At 49.3% G+C, this 20793-nt stretch overlaps 1 protein-coding gene across 1 annotated transcript in view; it reads right to left on the bottom strand.

Annotated features, from left to right (window-relative positions):
• Positions 1 to 5119: 5119 nt before the first annotated feature.
• Positions 5120 to 20793, bottom strand: part of RAB6B (RAB6B, member RAS oncogene family) — a 129244-nt gene continuing 113570 nt past the window's right edge. The window contains exons 7-8 of the mRNA XM_073360377.1: positions 19709 to 19775; positions 5120 to 6951 (exon numbers count right to left, since the gene is read on the bottom strand). Of these exons, the coding sequence (XP_073216478.1) occupies positions 6887 to 6951; positions 19709 to 19775 (132 nt within the window). The 3' untranslated portion in view covers positions 5120 to 6886. The remainder of the gene's footprint in view (positions 6952 to 19708; positions 19776 to 20793) is intronic.

The raw sequence follows: 20793 nt of genomic DNA, 5'->3' as shown, positions 1-20793 counted from the left end.
CCCCTAGCGGGCCGCAGGATACTTTGTTTACCTGAGCGTCTGCAGGTATGGCCACTCGCAGCTCCCAGTGGCCGCGGTTCACCATTCCTGGCCAATGGGAGCTGTGGGAAGCGGTGGTGCTCTAGGGATATCTGCAGTTCTGGGATTTTGTGTTCCCATTGCACTCTTATGTGGGACACAATGTTTGGAGCATTGCATTAATTCATTTATCTGGTATGGACTCACCTAGCTTCAGTCTTATCTGCCTGAACACCTGCAGTTTGTTACTTTGGGCCCTTGCTCTTCTATCATTACATGTATGGTTTCAAAGATGTCCCTGGGGAGAGTTTGGTTTCTGCTTGTCTAGATTTACATGCACCTTTGGGTCAATAAGTTATTGGTGGTAGACACCAATGGTCTCTGGTGTCAGATGTACATAAAAGCTTTCTAGTTCTGGGGCAGATGGAGACAAAATGAGGTTCATATCAATCAAAACCATTGGGCCTCCAAACTTATTTGCATATTTCCCATAATATGCTTGCAAAAGTGGGTATAAACATCACCCAGTGCAATATCACCACTGGGAAGGCACTTCCCCTGGGATTAATCTGTAGCCCCATGCACATGAATGCTAGATCCCTATCCTATGCTCCCCACTCACACATCCCATCTCCAAACATGGTTCCCAAGCCCCTAAACTACCATGTCCCCATATATCTAAAAAATAACATTTATGTGTACCTTATTGTAACATTTGACATTAAGCTTTTCAGTGGAATTAAAATCTATCCTTCCTTCTTCTTCCCCCCTGCACTGTCTCTTTTCTTCAGTCTAGTTAGTCTGTGAATTTGAGAACATTTCAATTATTTTTTTTCTCTGCCCATTTTCCTCTCCTTCATCTGACTAGCTCTCTCTGGCATTTCTAATGCACCCAGGGCATTTCTTCAGGTTTCTCTTCTATCGGATTCAACCTGTGTTCACCTCCTTAGTTGTCATCTCCCTATCTTCCCCATCTATATTTTCTCACATTCCTTCCTGGTACATTGATCTCAGTTTCTTTTTCTCCCTCCCTGCTTTCTTAACCCTTTCTCTCCTTCTCAGCTCTTCTTTCCCCTTTCCCTTTCGTTCCCTGTGTTCTCACCTTCCTCCACCATTTTTTTCTCTCTCATATTGCTCCCCTTTGAAATGCCAGGGGCCTGTTTTCTCCTCTGGGAGAAGGGGGATCCCATAGCTTTTTCCTGTCTTCTGGAGTGGAGAGTCTATTCTTTTTTTCCTTTCCCCTCTGGGATCCATTAGGGGCCTGTCTTTCTCCAGTAGGGGCTGTTCCGACTCCCTCACATTGGCCCCACATTCTCCTTCATCCCTGAGATGGGGATGAGGTGTCTGTCTGAGTGCTGCAGGAAGGACAGGCCTCACAGTAGGTCTCCTGTTTCTTGTTAGAGTATCCTTAGTGCCACATAGACACCCAGTGGCCCTGCAGGAGACAGCAGCCCATTGTGCCTATTGCCAACACTCACTGCTGTGGAACTGGCAGCTGCCAGATGTTCTGTTCAGGGCTTGGCTCCACCTGTTCTCCACATCCGACCTAGCTGTGCCTAAAACACCATGACTTTGATTGCTTTTGCTGCCATATAGGGATCCTTTGGAGCGGTCCATCAAAGCAGCAGAGTCAATGGCTTGGGGGTAGCAATGACAAAGGCAGTCTCAGGTTTTTATGATCACAGCATGGTTACATCCATCCCTGCTCATTGTCTTGACATAGTTTTCATTCCGATACTACGGCTCTGAATGAAGACTGACAAGGAAGAACTGTTGCTTCTTCTGAGGGCGGTTCCATTTCTCCCGCTTCCAAAGCAGATATTCTTGGAGCCATCGCTGCCCTGGCCTTTCTTCGGAAGTCTACATTAGTTATACTGAAAAGATGTCAAAGCACAATAACCTCCCCAGCATGCTTTCACCCCTTGACACTGAGATGAATAGCTACCAAGGGCAAGTCCCTAGTTAGACTTAGAAAACCTTTTAAAATGATTTGGTTAGCATTGATTTTTCTCTAACTTTTTTCCATTTCATCTGGTTTTATCATTTGCATAGTGCTCTCTGATGTTCCCATGAAGTATGCTAGAGAAGTAAAATTGGAGGGAGTCTTACAGGTAACTGTTTAAATCAATTACGCCCCAGGGATTTTCCATACCATAGAGGGTTCACGTCCTTCCGCCCTCATAAGGTTCCACATGACTGGCTCTTGTGCATACAAATGACAAGTCAGCCTCAGATAGTATCACCCCCAACAAAGGGCTAAGTCAAGGTTCCGTTCCAGTTTTCAGAATGAAATTTAACAACACTGCATTCCTGACAGCATGGGAGGCAAACAGGAGCGGAAAGTACAGTGATAACAATGTAGCAAATAAAGAGATTTGGTTATTAACACAATGAATGGGTCACAGTATAAGGCTGGAAAAAATTAAAGTCTACATGACATGAGAGTCTATATAAGTGATGTGACTGGGGGGAGAGAGGGGGAGCAGAGAGAGTAGGAAAACTGCCTTATGGCCAAGCAGAACTGATTACTAATGCAACGAGGGAGGAGGTAAATGAAATTCTAAATACCTCATATTCAGGTCTGGCTGCAAGTCACATTGAGACAAACGACTCTTATACTGAAGCTCGGCTATCATTTCTCTAAGGCTACTGATGAGGGGAAAAGAAAAAAGCTAAAGGTTCTCCAGATTGTGTGTGTGCATCTGTGTGTGGAGCGGGGAGGTTTATTTTTCTACAGGAATATTGCATGAGGAAAGCTACTTCATAAAGCAAAAATCAGTACATTCATTAAGTTCACACAATATCCTGTCACTCAGGCCAAGTACTGTACTAAAGATAAGACAATACACTGCAACCCAGGTGACACTGAATTGGTTTAAATTGCTGTGAGGTAACAGGCAATCTTTCAGCAACCACCATTGTTCTCTGTGTTTGTGTTTACACTGAGTGTGCATCTGCACAGCTCCCATATACAGATGGAGTGGATGTGGAGCTGTTTCCATGTGCATTTTTTTTTCTTGCTTAATGCACATCTATGTGTTATTTTATTGATGAGATGACAAATCACAAGTTATCTGACAACAACAAGAACCTCTTATTCCCACACATTTTATTTTCCACAACTGTTGTCTAAAGCAGTTGCATGTCATAACAACAGCGGGATATATATATATAAAGCATCCATTCGCTCACACACAGGTGCATGCACACACATACGTACACCCACACAGCCCATATAGTTTTTGTTTCACCCACTGTTGTTATGACATGCAACTGCTTTAGACAACAGTTGTGGAAAATGCAATGTGTGGGAATAAGAGGTTCTTGTTATTGTCAGATAACTTGTGATTTGTCATCTCATCAATAAAATAACACATAGATGTGCATTAAGCAAGAAAAAAATGCACATGGAAACAGCTCCACATCCACTCCATCTGTATATGGGAGCTGCGCAGATGCACACTCAGTGTAAACACAAACACAGAGAACAATGGTGGTTGCTGAAAGATTGCCTGTTACCTCACAGCAATTTAAACCAATTCAGTGTCACCTGGGTTGCAGTGTATTGTCTTATCTTTAGTACAGAACTTGGCCTGAGTGACAGGATACTGTGTGAACGTAATGAATGTACTGATTTTTGCTTTATGAAGTATATATATATGTAAAATGTGTGTACACAATACAAAAATTACATCCATGTTACCAAAACAGTCTTCCCTTTTTAGAAGACAAGACCTCCCCGATTCATCAACCACCTGCCTTTCTTTACTCATATAGAAAATGTTCCATAATAAAGAGCAACCATCATGTATGGACCAGTCAGTTGAAAAGTACGGTGGCCCCACTGGACAAACTTTATGATTTTGCAGTGATCTACAGGAGTGGCTTTGGCCACCATTTTGGAGCTGGAAGAGTGGGTGGACACTTAGTGCTCAATCCCCATTGAAAGTGAAACACATCTGAATATTGCCCAGGCTCAAACAGGCTCTTTCCAACAGGAACAGGATTTTTTTAAAAAAGGTATCAACTGTTTGCAAGCACTTACTCCTATTCAAGGGCAAATGCAAAATGGTGGCCACTGTTAACCATGGTGAATGGAATTCTATGGGTCAACCATACTTTTTAAGTGATAGTAATGTAATTTTTCCATATAGTCACTATAGCATGTGTGTCTCTCTTCTACTATATGCATGAGGAAAAAAACCCACCAGTACATTATACTTCAAGAACTAGGCCCATACAACATTAGCAACTAAAAATTCTTAAAAACATTGATTGCTATATCAGTATTTCTGCACATACCCCCTCTGGGATGGTATAATACTGTGTAATGCATGATGGTGAGACTTACATGTATTGAACACTCTGTCTGGGAGTTGGGTAGTCACCCCTAAAACATGAGATAAGAAGTGTATTACACTGCCCCCATCATATATTTCCCCCTCTGTTTATCTCTCTCTAAATCAGGGGTGGGCAAACTTTTTGGCCTGAAGGCCACATTGGGGAAATAGAAATTGTATGGCGGGCCATAAATGCTCACAAAATTGGGGTTATGGTGTGGGAGGGGGTGCAGTGGTGAGCTGGAACTGGTTGTTACATTTAGAAGCCTTTTTAGAACTGGTTGTCCCAAGGGCTTCTAAATTTAACAACAGGCCAAAAGTGGCACCTTAGGCGTCGACTCCGTGGGTGCTCCAGGGCTGGAGCACCCATGGGGAAAATTTGGTGGGTGCAGAGCACCCACCAGCAGCTCCCCTCCGCGTCCCCGTCCCCAGATCGCCTCTGCCCCTGAGTTACGCTCCGCCCCACTCTGCTTCTCCCCCCCACTGCTCCCCGTCTTCCCACGAATCAGCTGTTCGCACGGGAAGCCTGGGAGGGCTGAGAAGCAAGCAGCGGCTTCGCACTCAGGCCCAGGGAAGCGGAGGTGGAGCGGAGGTGAGCTGGGGCGGGGAGTGTGAGGAGGGCCGCTGCGCCGCAGCAGGTAACCCAGGGGGCGCGCAGGGGAACTGCTCCCCGCCCCAGCTCACCTCCACCTCCCTGGGCCTGAGCGCGAAGCCGCCTCTCGCTTCTCAGCCCTCTCAGGCTTCCTACATGAAAAGCTGATTCGAGGGAGCCAGGGGACAGGGGCCTTCAGGGGAGGAGGCGGTGGTGGAGCGGAGGTGAGGCCGGGCGCAAACTGGGGCCGGGCGCGGGGTGAGGAGCTGTCGGTGGGTGCTCTGCACCCACCAAATTTTCCCCGTGGGTGCTCCAGCCACTTTTGATGTGATCAGTGGGGGGAGCAGCTGCTCCCCCTGCTCCCCCCGCAGCTATGCTACCCCATCCCTAGGAGTCAGAGGGACCTGCCAGATGCTTCCTGGGAGCCACCCCAGGTAAGCACCGCCGGGACTCCCCACCTCGCCCCCGGCAGGTCCCTCTGGCTCTTAGGCGCAGGGTGGACACCCACTACGGTGGCCCACGAGACCCTCCTGCCCAGTTCCGAGGGCAGTCAGGAGACAGGGGTGGATGGGATGGGGGTCCCGGGGGGGCGGGGATGGGCCACGACCCCCTCCTGGGGTTAGGAGGGAACCGGTTGTTAAGATTTTGGCAGCTCATCACTGGGTTCGGGCTTTGGGGTGGGGCTGGGGATGAGGAATTTGGGGTGTAGGAGGGTGCTCTGGACTGGGACCGAGGGGTTTGGAGGGCAGGAGGGGGATCAGGGCTGGGGTAGGGGTGCAGGAAGGGGTGCACGTTCCAGTTGGGAGTGCAGGCTCTGGGGTGGGGCTGGGGATGAGAGGTTTGGGGTGCAGGAGGGTGTTCTGGGCTGGGATCGAGGGATTTGGACAGCGGGAGGGGGATTGGGGCTGGGGTTGGGGTGTGGGGAGAGGCTCAGGGGTGCAGGCTCTGAGTGGCACTTACTTCAAGCGGCTCTCAGAAGCAGCGGCATGTCCCTTCTCTGGCTCCTACGTGGAGGCGCAGCCAGGCTTCCCCATCCGCAGGCACCGCCACTGCTGTCCCCATTGGAGCACCAGAGGGGGCCATTGGATTGCGTAGCAGCCGGAGCAGGGCCATCCCGTGGCTTCCAGGAGCCGTGTGGTGCAGCCCCCGACCCTGCGCCGCAGCTGGAGCGCTGGAGCAGGGCCACACCACGTGGTGCAGCCCCCGACCCAGTGCCCTGGCCAGAGCGGGTCTGAGCCCCGTGATATGGCCCTGACCCAGCGCCCTGGCTGGAGCAAGGGCCAAGCTGCGTGGTGCAGCTTGCAGGCTGGCTTAAAACGGCTCGTGGGCTGGGTCCGACCTGCGGGCCATAGTTTGCCCACCCCTGCTCTAAATCTATATATGGAGATATAGTTAGAGCTATCACATCACACACTTATTTTATATATTTGCAGCATGATTTGTTCTACCATCAAATCTTCTACTGTACCGTTAACGTTTTGTTTAACCAATCAGGGACTAGTTTGCTACAAGCGAAGTCCTATATCGAATGCTGAAACTAACCAGACTGTAGTATTCTGGGGAGCTTTTCTGTAAGTTTACAAATATACAAAAACAAAAGACCAACCTCTTTCCAAAAAAACCCAAGTCACTACTTTTCATCTGGCAAAAAGTTGTATACACATGATTTAAACTTTCCTTTTTAAATGTTGAACTGGTTTTGGCAATTTTAATAAAGTACAATATATTACAACCAAACCAAAAAAATAGCAAGTTTCAGTAACAGCTGTTAAGAGTGATGTAATCTGAACATTTTCACCCACCCCTCCCTAGAGACAGAGAAAAAAAATCCTCCACCATCCAATAACTCAATTTGTTTCTTTAGGAAGCTAACCAATAGGAAGCAACACAACAAGCGTGTGGTATCAAATGAAGCTGACCAATCTTGTGCTCTGTATTAGCAAGAACACCCTCCTTCACTGGCTGGAGGATCCTGTGGTTTGTCCAACTTGATGTCAATCACTGATGGAGGAAAGAAAGGTTAAGGAAGATGATGATATCATTACTCAAGGTAAACCTGTGTATTCTAGGTGCTGGGGCAGTTACCGCTGCTTGATTTCTGGCAGGTGGGAATTAATTTTAGTGGTCATGGAAGTGATATACCAACTGGCAGCAAGCACAGTGCAGGTTGGTGCTGTGTATCTCCACCTACCTATGTCCTAAGCCATCTCTACAGGACTTCTGCTTCACATGGAGGACCCCCAAAATTTCTGTCAAGGCACTTCCATCCAGACTTGTAGTGTCCGCTGCTTTGGTCTGGGCAGAGATTTCCAAGTGTGCTGAGTTGGGCAGGGGAGTTGGCAGACAAATATCCTCTAAGACAAAAGCACCCAACGCAAATCACATGGGACCAAAATCCGAAAGCTGTTCCGCGTACAGGCCCACCTGGGAGCCGAGGCACGGACCCAGGGGGCTAGCCCGTTGCACCACCGTGGCCACACCGTTATTTTAGACATGAGCTTGCTCAAAGCTAGTGTGTGTAGGTCTACCCACCTGGACCTACACCTCTGGCTGCAGGGAGATGTACCTGTCCTCCAAAGGCTCTAGGGGGGAGTTTGCTACAGAAAGAAGCGGTGTGGGAAGCTTTGCCGTAGGGTACTGCCTCCTCCCCACCCCCACCAGCTCTTTTCCTCCTAGGGAAGGTGCCAAATAAGCTATAAATGTGTACACTAGCCATACAACATGGGAGCAAAATTGCAAGTACCCCACTCTGCTCTCATATAGCAGGACTACAGGCCCTTGTTCTGCTGTGACGAATGTCGTTGAACCCAGGAGGCCAAACCTCCCCTGGTCCTAATGCCACTTGCGGCTGCTGCTTTAAAATGACACAGCAATTCCATCTGGCTGTGCACTAAATGCAGCTGATTTAATAATTCACAGGCTTCCCTGAACAAAGAGTTGAACTGAGGTGCACATGAACAGCCACAGCCAATTCCGAGAGCTGTGGCTGCCAACGCGCGCAAAGATAAATACATTAAAAAATAATGAGCTGGGTTGATGTGCTGCGGAGAGGCAGCCCCTTCAGTGTGACAAGCCACTTGCTAGCCTCGGCATGCAGGAATTTCTCAACAGATAGGTATGTTAAGGCTCAAGGCTAATCCTGGCCTCCTGGACCTGAGTATCCTACCTTTATGGTTCCAAGAGAGGACATCAGGTCCTCATCTTGCCTGAAACTAGCTTCTTCCGTGAATCCTCCAAAGGGACTACCAGCTCATCTCATCTGACCTCTTGTACCTCACAGGCCACTAGCCCCACCCAGCACTCACACACTAAACCCAACACCTGAAATGCGACCAAAGTATTACAGCCCCTTAGGAGACTAGACTATTACATGCCATGGGAGAGATTGGGAGGGACTGAGGTGCACCAGTGTGTGAGGCCCCTGCACTGAATCATAGAATCATAGAAGATTAGGGTTGGAATAGACCTCAGGAGGTCATCTAGTCCAACCCCCTGCTCAAAGCAGGACCAACACCAGCTAAATCATCCCAGCCAGGACTTTGTCAAGCCAAGCCTTAAAAATCTCTAAGGATGGAGATTCCACCATCTCCCTAGGTAACCCATTTCCGTGCTTCACCACCCTCCTAGTGAAACAGTTTTTCCTACTATCCAACCTAGACCTCCCCCACTGAACTTGAGACCATTGCTTCTTGTTCTGTCATCTGCCACCACTGAGCACTGCCTAACTCCATCCCTTTGGAACCTCCCTTCAGGTAGCTGAAGGCTGCTATCAAATTCCCCCTCACTCTTCTCTTCTGCAGACTAAACAAGCCCAGTTCCCTCAGTGTCTCCTCATAAGTCATGTGTCCCAGCCCCCTAATCATTTTCATTGCCCTCCACTGGACTCTCTCCAATGTGTCCGCATCCTTTCTGTAGTGAGGGGCCCAAAACTGGATGCAATACTCCAGATGTGGCCTTACCAATGCGAATAATCACTTCCCTTGATCTGCTGGCAATGCTCCTACTAATGCAGCCCAACATGCCATTAGCCTTCTTGGCAACAAGGGCACACTGCTGACTCATATCCAGCTTCTCATTCACTGTAATCCCCAGGTCCTTTTCTGCAGAACTGCCTCTTAGCCAGTCAGTCCCCAGCCTGTAGCACTCCATGGGATTCTTCCATCCTAAGGGCAGGACCCTGCACTTGTCTTTGTGGAACCTCATCAGATTTCTTTTAGCCCAATCATCCAATTTGTCTAGGTCAGTCTGGGCCCTATCCCTACCTTCCAGGGTATCTACCTCTCCCCCCAGCTTAGTGTCATCCACAAACTTGCTGAGGGTGCAATCCTCCCCATCATTAAGATCATTAATGAAGACGTTTAACAAAATCAGCCCCAGGACAGACCCCTGGGGAACCCTGCTTGATACCAGCTGCCAACTAGACTTAGAGGAAATCACTGGATGGTGACATCAAGAAAATGCAAACTAGACATCACTGGCAGGAAAATGATTAAATGAGAGAGACCCAGATAATCCTGGCAAGTGACCCTGCACGCACATGCTATAGAGGAAGGTGGAAAACCCCCGAGGTCCATATCAATCTGACTTAGGGGAAAATTCCTTTCTGCCCCGTGAGGCAATCAGTTAGACCCTGAGCATCTGAACTCAAACCAGTCAGCCCAGCACCTGAGTAAAAGAATGCATGGTGCCATCTGAGAGCCCTGGCACACCCCAGCCAATGTCCCATCTCCAGCCATGGCCATCACTGATGCTTCAGAGGAAGGAGATTAAAAAAAAAAAACCCTCCCAGAATACATGGGTGGGAAAAACTGCCTTTCTGACCCCTGCTCGTTGTTTCACATGGCCTGCCCCCATAGTGTTTGCTGTGTGATGGGGTTGGGATTCCTTTGCTTCGCCCTCTCCCATGGTTTTTAATCCATTTGTCCAAATGTCTAGTTCATGGCTCTGTTTCTTCAAAGACTTCGGGGCAGGTGGCTGAGGAGGGACAAGTGCTGGGGAAAAGAGGTTGGGAGACAGGTCAGTGTCCTTGCCATCCAAGTCAGGGGGAGTTAGGCGCCTGTGAGGATCTGCGCTCCAGAAGAAGGCCCGTAAAGGGAGAGGCCCAGGCAGAATCCAGGAGCGAATATGGCAGATACCACTGGCTCCAATACTGAGTATGGCACTTTTAACTGCCCGCCTCCCACCCCAGAGATCCGCCAATGGGCTGATAATCCATTGCGCTTGTGGCATGTTCACTACAGAAGGTGCTAAGTGTTATTTCCCAGCCTACTCCATATTACAGCTGCCGTGAGAGATGCCTGAGACACAGAGCCATGAAAAGCCGGAAAACTGACTACTGGGCTCTCTGGGCCAGATTGTCAAAGGTTGTTAGGCGCTGAAAAATGCAGGTGGGTGCCTAGTGGGCTATCTCGTACCTAAGCAGGTTAGGTGCCTAGCTCCCATCGACTTCACTTGGAGCTGCAAGTGTTTAGCACATCCGGGAAACAAGTGCAAGTCCAATGCTAGTGCTAGTGTAGACAGGGCTCCCAGCGGGCAACGTTGGCCTAAGCACCATGTCCTCTAGCTTGGCTTAGAGCAGGTCTGCTCGGCCCAGTGGGGCCAATGCAGGCAGGCATAGGCCCTTGTCTGCACTAGGGCCTGCAACGAGCACCGAACCTGGGCAGAGCATTTCAAAGCTGCCTAATGGATCTGGATGCCCAATTCCCATGAAGATTAACTGAGGTCCCTTAGTTGGCTGTGGAAATCTCAGTCTTAGGGCTTAAACTGTGGGGGGGCATGATGCATAGGGCTGCGGGGGTGGCAGCCTCACAGCTCTGCAGAATCCTTCACACCACTGGGATCAGGAGCGAGTGCCTGGCCTGCTCCGAGGTTGCTGGGACTCAGCTCAGCATGGCAGAGGAAAGACACCCCTAGCGCACGGCTGCGAGTGGGAAGGGATCACAGCAGGCAGCATCGAGTGGGGTGCTGGGCACAGCTGATCGGAGGAGCTGCACTGCAGGGGAATGCTAATTAGGTACACACCTCATCACAAGAGCTCATGCCATTTCCTGGGAGGCAGCTTTTGCTCCCATGGTAACAGGGACAGGAATCATTAGCCTGGGCCACTGCCTTGTGAGGAGGAACGGTTCTGCCCAGCCAGGCTTCCAGACATCTCCTCCTGGGCCAGGTGCTGGCGCCTTCAGTGAAATGATGGCATAGAACAGTTTCCTAGTGGGGCAGACGGGTGGTTTTCACTGACACTGCGACAGTATTAGGATTTCCCCTGCTGTTGAGGCCTCCGGCCTTTGTGAAACGGGAGTGTCCTTCAGCTCTGAAACTCTGCCTGGCTCCATTAGCTTAACTGGGGATGGAATTTAGGATTTTCAGAGCCTACATTGGAGTCTGCCTGGTCATGGCTGAAGGAGGCTGCAGCTCTCACAGCACTGCCCAGACAACTGGCAGGCACAGTCCCAGGCATTGGCCCCTCTGTGCCGCCTCCTAGTGCTTTGTTGTGGGGGGCGGAGTCCTGGCACTATGGAGTCAGCAACTTCTGTGGGCTTCTCTTGGCCTCCAATGCTGGCTGCTGCTCCACACTCCCTCTCACCTGCCTATATGTGTCCAGGCCAGTGCTTGGAGAAGAAGAAACCATCCCCTAGCTCCATTAATTTAAGGCAAGTGCACCTGGATAGCTCCTTCGTCAGGTGTGTTTACTCCTCACATAGGTTTTCCATTGCTCCCCATCGCTGGCTGGGAGGGACTCACTGTCACCTTCAGGGCCATGGCAACTGGGTTTGAAGAAAGGGCCCAGTCTTGTCTCCCCTCAGGGCTATCAGCAAATCTGAGGGACAAGAGTAGCTAAAGGCTCCAGTTCCATCCCCTCTCGTAGTCTGCAGGAACACTGACTCGGTTGCCCCACTGCCTGGCAGACCCCAGGGAAGGGTGTGGGAGAGGGAGGGTGGAATCCCAGAACTGGCCATCTGCACCAGGGGCCACATGCAGGCTCTGACCTGCCCCCGAGACAACCTGAGCCCGGCACACCTCATTGCAGATTAAGGGGCACATCCTCAAGCGCAGCTGTCTTCTCCATTCCCTCCCACAGTGCTGCGCTTCCATTCACCTCTGCTATCTGCCCACCCTTGACTCTGAACTCCCCTTCCCCTCCTCCTGTCCCGCTACCTGTCAATCTGCCCATCATGTCAGTCGCTGTGCGCCTCACTGCCTCGCTGGGCAGCCTCATCCAGACCAGTCTGGAGTCCCCACCTAGAGTTGTCACACTGACTTCCAACCTGCACAGTGCCCCCGACCCTGGGGAAACAATCCCCACCCATGAACTGTATTTGTCCTGGGTACAGGAGGGGCTGCACTCACCAACATTTCCATCTTGTGAGGGCTTCATACAGAAACTGAATACCCTTTTGGATGATGCTTTAGCCAAGCAGTGCAAACCCATACAGATTTAAGTAAATACACTGATATCACAACCCACCCCCACCCCCCGCCCAGGGTGAGCCGTGTCCTTGAACTGGGAGCCATTGACATCAATGCCCTTTTGGAGGGGGGAGCCCCTAGGATTTGGGGCTTAGCAGTCACAGTGCACCGGGGCAGTTTAAACCCTCCCTCGTCTGCACAGGGATTGATCGGAGAGCTCAAATGGCTTCTGTACTGAACACCCCCTGCTGCAGTGCATAATAAATGCCATTGAATAGCTGCCAGTGTTGTGTAAATATTAACTGGGATTGGCCCAAGGCTGTCACTCCGGTGCCTCAGGTCAGGGGAAGCCTTGGTGATACTATGTGGGGACAATAGCAACTTGACACAAGCTGTCCTCATTCAGAAAACACTGCCTCCCTGCACTGTTCACTAAGGAACTATTTGCTGCTCCCTCTCCCCTGGCCCTGGGGGAGTCATTATTGCTGTGTTTAATTTAAAAAGAGGGAACTTCTCTGTAATAAATAAATCTTAATTGGAGCAGAACCATTAGCCACCCAGCTGGAGGAACTGCTACATTGATGCTTTTCTTTTTGTTCATTCAGTAATTGGAGAAAAGAGACAATTAGCTTGGTCTAATGAGAGCACTGGTGTCTGCCAGAACCTAGCTGTGGTGGAAGGGAACGTTTTCTGTCTACCTTCACACTGGGTACAGAGCAGTTTGCCCTGTAAGCTTCCCCAAATCTGCTCTCAGATGCTCCTCTGGTGGATGGCTGAGCAGTAATCCAGAAGCACAAATAACTAAGGAGCAGTTATGAGAGGGGAGCACAGGGAGACATGAGGAAATCCACCAAACGGTTCACTTTATCCTCTTTGTTATTAGCTCTTCATGGCTGAGAACTAACGAGGGGTGAATCTAAAAAGGGATGTTTCAAATAGGAATCAGAAAGCTCAGCAGCTTTCCCAATCTCATCTCAACCTTCCAGTCTGCAAAGCGTAGAAGATGAGCTGTACTTCAAGATTTCTGATCCTGACAAGTTTAGGCCCTGGTCCTGCAATGAGCTCTGGCTAGGCAGACCCTTCCTGACTTAACTAAGGCTCAGTGCTGGTAAGGTGATCATAGAAATGTACGGCTGGAAAGGATCTGAAGAGATCATCAAGTTCTGCCCCCTCGGCAAAGGCAAGGCCAAGTAAACCTAAATGATCTCTGAGGGCACTTGTCCAACCTGTTCTAAACCACTCCCAATGACAGGAATTCTGCAGCCCTCCCTAGGGAACCTGTTCCAGAGCTTAATTCTCCTTAGAGTTAGAAAGTTTGTCCTAGTATCCAACCTAAATCCATCTTGCTGCAGCCTAAGCTGCTCACTTCTTGCCCTACCCTGTGTCAAGTTCAGAGCCTTTGTGTGAGTCAAAAGTACCATGAAAAACAATAGTCTCCTTCATGGTATTATGGTACTTTGATCACACTATAATAAGGGTACTGTGTGATTAAAGGGTGGCTACATTGTAGTTACAGTGTAATTCAAGTGTGATTTTTGCTTTTCAGTGTGTAATCACAAGCACCATTTATATCATGAGTGGGTTAGCTACACCACTGAATTACTTATCATTACCCCTTGTGGGTATATCCAGGTATATTAACTACATCATATTCAGGTTGTAATTCCTCTCAGTCACGTAGCCAACTTTCTGGTGACAGGAATCAGCACTAATTACAGATCTCAGAAAGCAAAACCACAGTAGCACTACACTGTAATTGCAGTTACAGGACCCTTTGTAGCAAGCATGGTGGATACTTTTGGCTGGAAGGAGACAGGGCCGAGGAAAAACCTACAAAAAGGTAGTGAAAGCTTTGGAATTCAGGAACAGTCGAGTTTGAGCTTCTAGGTGACTCACTGTGTGACTTCTCTGATCCAAAATGGGTGGGCCAGCCCTCCTGCGAACAACTCCCAGCATGCCCCCCTGCAAAACTGGAAAGATAAGTTGGTTTAGGTCGCTCAGCTGCCTGTTCTGCTAGCCCTATGGGATGGCAGCTGGGAACAGCGATCCCTGGACAATACCTTTCCTTGAGGCAGAAGTAGCAACTGCCTGATGTGTTTCCTTTGGAAGGCTGGGTAGAAATCCAAGAGTCCAGCACTAAAGGTATTGATCCTACTGATCCTACTGCTGAGCTCTTTTACAGAGTTGCAATCCAGGCTCATGGAGGGGCCGATAGAGCTGTGATGGGTTGTCAGTCCCAACAGAAAAACAAACCCATCTGCTGCTGGCAGACTTCATCCACTGGTGACTTTACATCACCACCAGGGAGGGATGCAATGCGGGAAGCAAATTCTGATGTCAGCTTTGGGCCTCAGAGCTCTGGGTGCCTCCCTTCTCAGGTACCTTTGTCACTAGTCATTTTATAAAGCACATGTTCTAGAGCCTTAAACAGGAGAGGTCTGTTTGAGAGATCTGCTCACACAGCATGCTGGATGCACACCTGATGGTGCAGCTAGATACACAAGGCACCTCCCTGCTGCAGCCTGGCCCTGCACACAGACTTTACCCATAGAAGGACAGGTGGAACTGTGGAGTTCTGCTGCTTTGGAGGCCCTGTAAATCCACTAGGATCTCCACAGGAGCCCAGCTTGCAGCGGCTACCTGTGGGACATGCTGAATCAGTGCATACCCCAGCTGTCTTGGCCATCCACCCCTGCTGGCAAGTGCAACCCCAGATGTCCTGGACCCGTAGCATTAGAAAGCCTGCTGCAATCTTCCTCCCAGGCAACCAGCATCTGCCCCAGCTTCAGGTCTTACAGCTCAGCTTTCTCTGTCATTCTGCCTTTGTGCATCACTATATCAAACTCAAGGATTTCCTTTCTATTCTGCCTCTGTCATGACATTTTGTATGAAGAATACTGTCTAAAAACATTGTGAGGTCTTATGTAAACCAGTAAGATATGGCAGGGTGTGGCCATACAGCCTTCAACCTCCGAAGATTGAATGATGTTAGATAGGATTCCTGCACTCTGGAGTGTCTTACCTCTATGGGAGAATGGTTCTGTTTGAAAACTAAAACCCCAGTTTGTGGAAGAGAAATCCAGATTCTGTTGCTTCTCAAGCTTTCCAACTGTGGCGATGGCAGAGGCACCACTGCATGGATGAATCAGAATGAGCCTGGCTTTTGTGTTTGACTTGATACCCTAGTAAACTGGGTTAGGGGTCTTTGCTGATACATTGCTCTGATTTGTAATGCCAAAGCTCCTGCCTGTGCTAGCCAATGCGGAATAAAAGGGTGAGGAAACAAAAGCAAAATCTAAAGAGTGCTAGGCATGAACCACACAGACGTGTGGAATGATGAGATTTGTATCGGCAAATGTGGAGCTCACTGTACGTACACAAACCGATGAAACAGTATTTCCATTGATAATAATCGAAATGTGCAGCTAGGCAACGTGAGAAAAATGTGCTTTGAGAATGTTTTACAGTTTGATTTAAGGAGCTTTACTTTGTATATTTTGCCATGTGATGTTGTTAATTGTGTTTTAATGGTTATAAAGCTTTAACTTTTTGAATTTCAACATCTATTGTCATTAAATAATTATTGTCTGGCTCCCACCATAATTTCCCACAATCGTGAACATTTAATTAGATAAACACTGAAAAAATGCTTAACACACATGATCTGGTGCAACTGTAAAAATGTAAGTTGAAAAAATAGGCTTAAAAATACATCAATATACATCTGTCAAAATTCTAAAAAAATCGAACTCTAATCCTGCCAAGCCCAGCCATAAAGCACTGAGCCAGCCCTTCAGCTCCAGCCTCCAAGTAGTTACATGGGCCCTTTGGAACCGAAGGAAAAGAACCAGTGCATTAATGACTCTTTTCCTTCTAGCATGTTGGATGTGATTGCATAGTCACAGGGGACATACACATATGTGCCTGATGGCTTCTCTCCACTTGAGTGAGTTTGTTTGGAGGCCTAAGGGTATTTTATTAGCTGCGCCACTCTAACACCCTCTAGTTGGCCTCTGCGTTGGGAAAGCATGGCTCGTCTCCCAGCATTCCAAAAGCATCAGACCAGAAAAATGCTATGTCCCAGACTGCAGCTTCAATACTGATGGTCCGTGGAATGCTCCGCTTTCCAAATGGCCTCTACACATTCCCGTGGAGTATTAAGGGGTTACAAGTATCTCCATTATTGCTGTCCTTAGCCTGCGGGCAGAAATAATGTCCCTTAGACAATGCTATTCTCTGTTTGGAGCAGTGCTCGAGTCTTAGCAGAGAAGTGCCGCAATGGCACTGGTGTCTCATCCCTTGGTGCTGGAGGGTGTCTCATCCCTCGGTGCTGATCCCAAAGGAGGGCTGGAATGGCATTCTGGCATAACTTGGGTCCTGGCTTGGCTGCAGGACTAAGGTTACTGGGACATCATGTTATCAGAGCAGAATTAGGAGTAACATCGCTTGGGCATTGGAACCTCAGGCTGTGCTGACTGGCGCTGCTCTTTGGAGCAGGTCCAGTGTGTAGACAGAGCCTAGCATGCAGCGGGCATTACTGGAATACTGATACAATAATAACAGAGCAATACTTCAGCTGGTTTTACTGCATTTGCTTGGCATGAGGAGCAAGATTTCGAGCATTGGCACTTTCTGGTGGCTTGGAGGAAAAAACTGGGGCATCAATTTTAAGCCCGGAGAGTGGCTCCCATGCACCCACTAGTGCCAGGGCTGTGTAATGACTGTGTAACCCAATGCAGGGACCATGCTGTACTAAACAATGGTTCACACAAAGCCTTAGGGAATATTGCAGAAGCCAACAGCGTTATCCGCTGTGCCAGGAAATCTTTACCTTCCATCAGACGGACCATGATGATGGGCTCCTTTATAAAAATAATAAAAAAGAAGCTAGAGAGCCACCTGGACAACTGCCAGGGAAGTATGGAAAGACTTGGGTTAATTGTATCAGCTGAAGGATGAGGCGGCAAGGCCATGATTTTCAAGAGTGCAGCACACTGGGCACTGAGAATCTTGAAAATCTGGCCAGGAGCGTCCCCTTGGGAGCGGCTGGGTGCTGAGCACTTTGGGCTCCCTGTCCTGTTTTAGGGGCAGAGCTCTTTTGAAAACCTGGCCTGCACCATGATTCTCGAGCCCTTTTGACAATGATACCTTGCTAGACAGGAACCCCTGGGATCTTGATTCATCCCAGCCCCTTTGTGCTCACTTTGTACCTCTCTTTCTCTGCTCTCTCTCTAGCACCAAGGCCAGCCTGCTCCCAGTGGGCATCCTGTACTGGAGGAGGCAGTCTGAGGGAAGGGCGCAGCTTCTCCATTCCCAGCCTGGCTCTTTGCTGCAGGGAACAATGCTGTGTGGGGCACTGCCATGCCGGCTTGTCTCTGCGGGAGTGAGGAGCCAGAAGAGCACTGGCTGTGTGGGAGCTCACAGCTACAGCTGGGCTCCATGTCACACCCTGCCAGAGAGGAGAAAGTAGTCTTTTCTGGTAGAAACTGAAGCTAATTCCTGCCTCTGCCAGCCAGTGACTCTGAGTGTGCAGGGCTGGAGCCGTAACAAATCCAGCTCAACACAAGTGCACACCAGCCCCCCAGCTCTCTTCAGCCGTCGCTGCACGTAATGACTGACGGGGTGCTGGCTCTTTTATGCAAGGGAAGTTTTCATCTGCTAGGCCCTCCACACCCTCAGCCAAAGATAAGTACTGGCCTGTTACAAAACACCACCCCACCCCTAAGGCCCACCCCTGACATGGCGCTTCGCCACCCTCCCGGGTCTTACCAGAGCCCCCAGCACTCCCCAGTGCCCCTGGGGGCTCTGTATTTAGTTGTCGAGTGCAAACAGGCATCCAATGGGATTTTCCAAAGCACCCAAGCAGGGCTGGTGCCTAATTCCAATTGATTTCAATGGGAGTTAGGCACCAAACCCACTCAGGTGCTTTGGAAAATCCCCCTAGGCACCTATTGGCATCATCAGGCTCCTAACTCCCTAATTCTGACCTTCAGTGTCTCTCAAAGGAGCATCCTGGCCCCACGCATGCCACTAACAGCCACAAATCTGTCCCCTCTGTGCTCAACTCCTCTGACCCATGGGATTTCTCTCACTCTCCAACTCCAGATATGGTTCCTTTGCCCAACCCCGTCACCCTTGCACCTGGCCACTCCCATCAGGACTCCTTCTCTTTATGTACAAGGCTGTTTTCCTTCATCCTCTCCTCATCACGTCCACACACACACATTATTAAGTCCTCAACCCCCTCTTTCCAGTGCTGTTCCCCACTTCAGCCCTATTTTCTACAGGTCTGGTGACACAGAGCAGGGTGAGGCAGCCCAGCCCCGAATAAACCCAGCTGGAATTCCCAGCCCACTCTGTGCAAACAAGGACAAGGGACGGTGCACTGGAGGCTCTGGATTCTGCAGCTTTATGGATGTTTGTCAGCTCCCAAGTATTGTATATAGGATTCATGACTAGCTAAGGGCCAGACTGGAAACCCCTAGCACAAAATAGTGCGTGCTTGGGCACAGAGTAGCCCCATTGAAGTCAATTTGGTTACTCGCATGAGTAACTCCACACCCACGTGAGTGAGGAGTTCACAGCCTGCCCTGCCTGTGGACAGGACAGAAATGACCTGTCTGAACAAAAGACCCTGGCAGTGTTTGCTGATTGCAAACGTGAGCCATCCAGGAAGTCTTGTGTTTTCATCCACTGGCTCATGCCTGCTCTGTGAAGCCTAGCCAAGCCTGGGGGCCTGCAGGGGAAATGGGCTCAGGGGCCCGTGCTGGGACTTTGCACAGCTCTGGAGGGGAGGCAGGTGTGAGACACCACTGTATCTGCATGTACATCTGACAACAGGGGATGTGGAGTCAGCAAACTCTGCTGTGCCACCAGGATTCTCACAGGACTTGAGCAAATGAAGGCGTGGGACTACATGTCACATGTGGGATAACGTATGGGGATGTGGGCTCGGAGTTCACCCAGCAGCTCAGGCAGCTCAACAGCGCCTAGGCTCAGGGCATGAACATGTCCGTGCATGTGTCACATGGCAGGCTCCGAGCCCTGCGCTCATCAGGCAGTGCAAGGATGCCTGAGGTCCAGGTGCCGTGCTTCATCCACCCATGCTGTAGACAATGGTGCCAGGGCCTGTTTCAGATGGCGTCAGGGTGCCCAGGCTTGAGGTGCTGGGCTGGGCTCAGAGAACTATGCCATCACTACACTGTTTGTGGGCTCTGAGTGCATAGCCATGCTGTGTGACTGTCACCTCCCTGAGCCTCAGTTTTCCTTGGGGGACAATGTACTGACCTTTGAGATCGATGGCTGAACAGTGCAATAGAAGAGTTTGGTAGTTTCATTAAAAAAAGGATACTTCCTTCTTTGCTCTTCTCTTGAACGCTCTCCATGCCGGGAAGGGCAGATGCAACACGTCGGAACAGCTGGCGTAAGTCGGGGGGTAAGAAAGAGAAGGAATCTGTCACTGAAGTTCAGGGTTTGTATCCATAGCCATCACTTTTCATTCTGTATTTGACACAACTGAGAACAGCAAAACTCATTATGTGCAATGTTGGTGAAGCTAGACTGGGGACTGAGAGATGTGTCACTTCCACTCTGGTGTGACCAGGTCAATGTGTAAGGTCTTGTTCATGGTAGAAAACTCACACTGGTGTAACTAAATGGATTTAAAAATCACTTTATACCGATTTAACTTAATCCAGGAAATAAAGGGATTAAACTAACCCTGTATAAACATGATTTACACTGGTTTAAGTGCAGCTATATAATGGATTTTCATCAGTGTAACTAAATCAGTTTAGTAATGCAAGCAGAGTCTGAATGAGTTCTCCCCTGACACTAGCTGGGAGGGGGACAGACTTCAGGAGAAAACTGTATTTACATGAACACACCTACTCTACCAAGATGTCCAGCAGATAGAGTGGTGTTGTTCAAAATGATCAACTTTGGGTGGTGTTGGGTTGCAAATCACTTTTGTACTGAATGCAGGGGTAGTGAAAGGTTGTTATCAGTGTTGTTGTCTTTATTGTATGAGTAAAGAGGATTAGAACTGTGCTTAACTGTCCCAAATGAGGGGGTCATCCCCATCTGAAAGGACCTCGTTCAGCCAGGGGCTCGAATGCCAGACCCCTGTGAAAGTAAGAGGAGTGGGGACAGGTGTCCTAGCCAGGAGATGTGGCTTTTCCATAAGGGTCCCTAGGCTGGTTTAACCTGTTCCTCCCCACTGTTCAAAGATAGAGCTAAATAGGCTCTATTAGGAGCCTTTGTTATTTTAAGTGCTTAATTGGGAGCTGAAATCACTTGTGGTGGGACAGCATTTCTGTGCAGCCTGCTAAAAGCTGAAAATCACTAAGAGACTGACCAGCAGAGAGGAAGGTGACCAGCAGAGAGGAAGGTGAGAGGAAGGCCACAGTTGGCTGGCAGAAGCGGAATGAGCGGCTG

The sequence above is a fragment of the Lepidochelys kempii genome, chromosome 9 (assembly GCF_965140265.1).
Source record: "Lepidochelys kempii isolate rLepKem1 chromosome 9, rLepKem1.hap2, whole genome shotgun sequence".
Taxonomy (NCBI): Eukaryota; Metazoa; Chordata; order Testudines; family Cheloniidae; genus Lepidochelys; species Lepidochelys kempii.
This window is presented reverse-complemented; position numbering and strand designations above follow the sequence as displayed.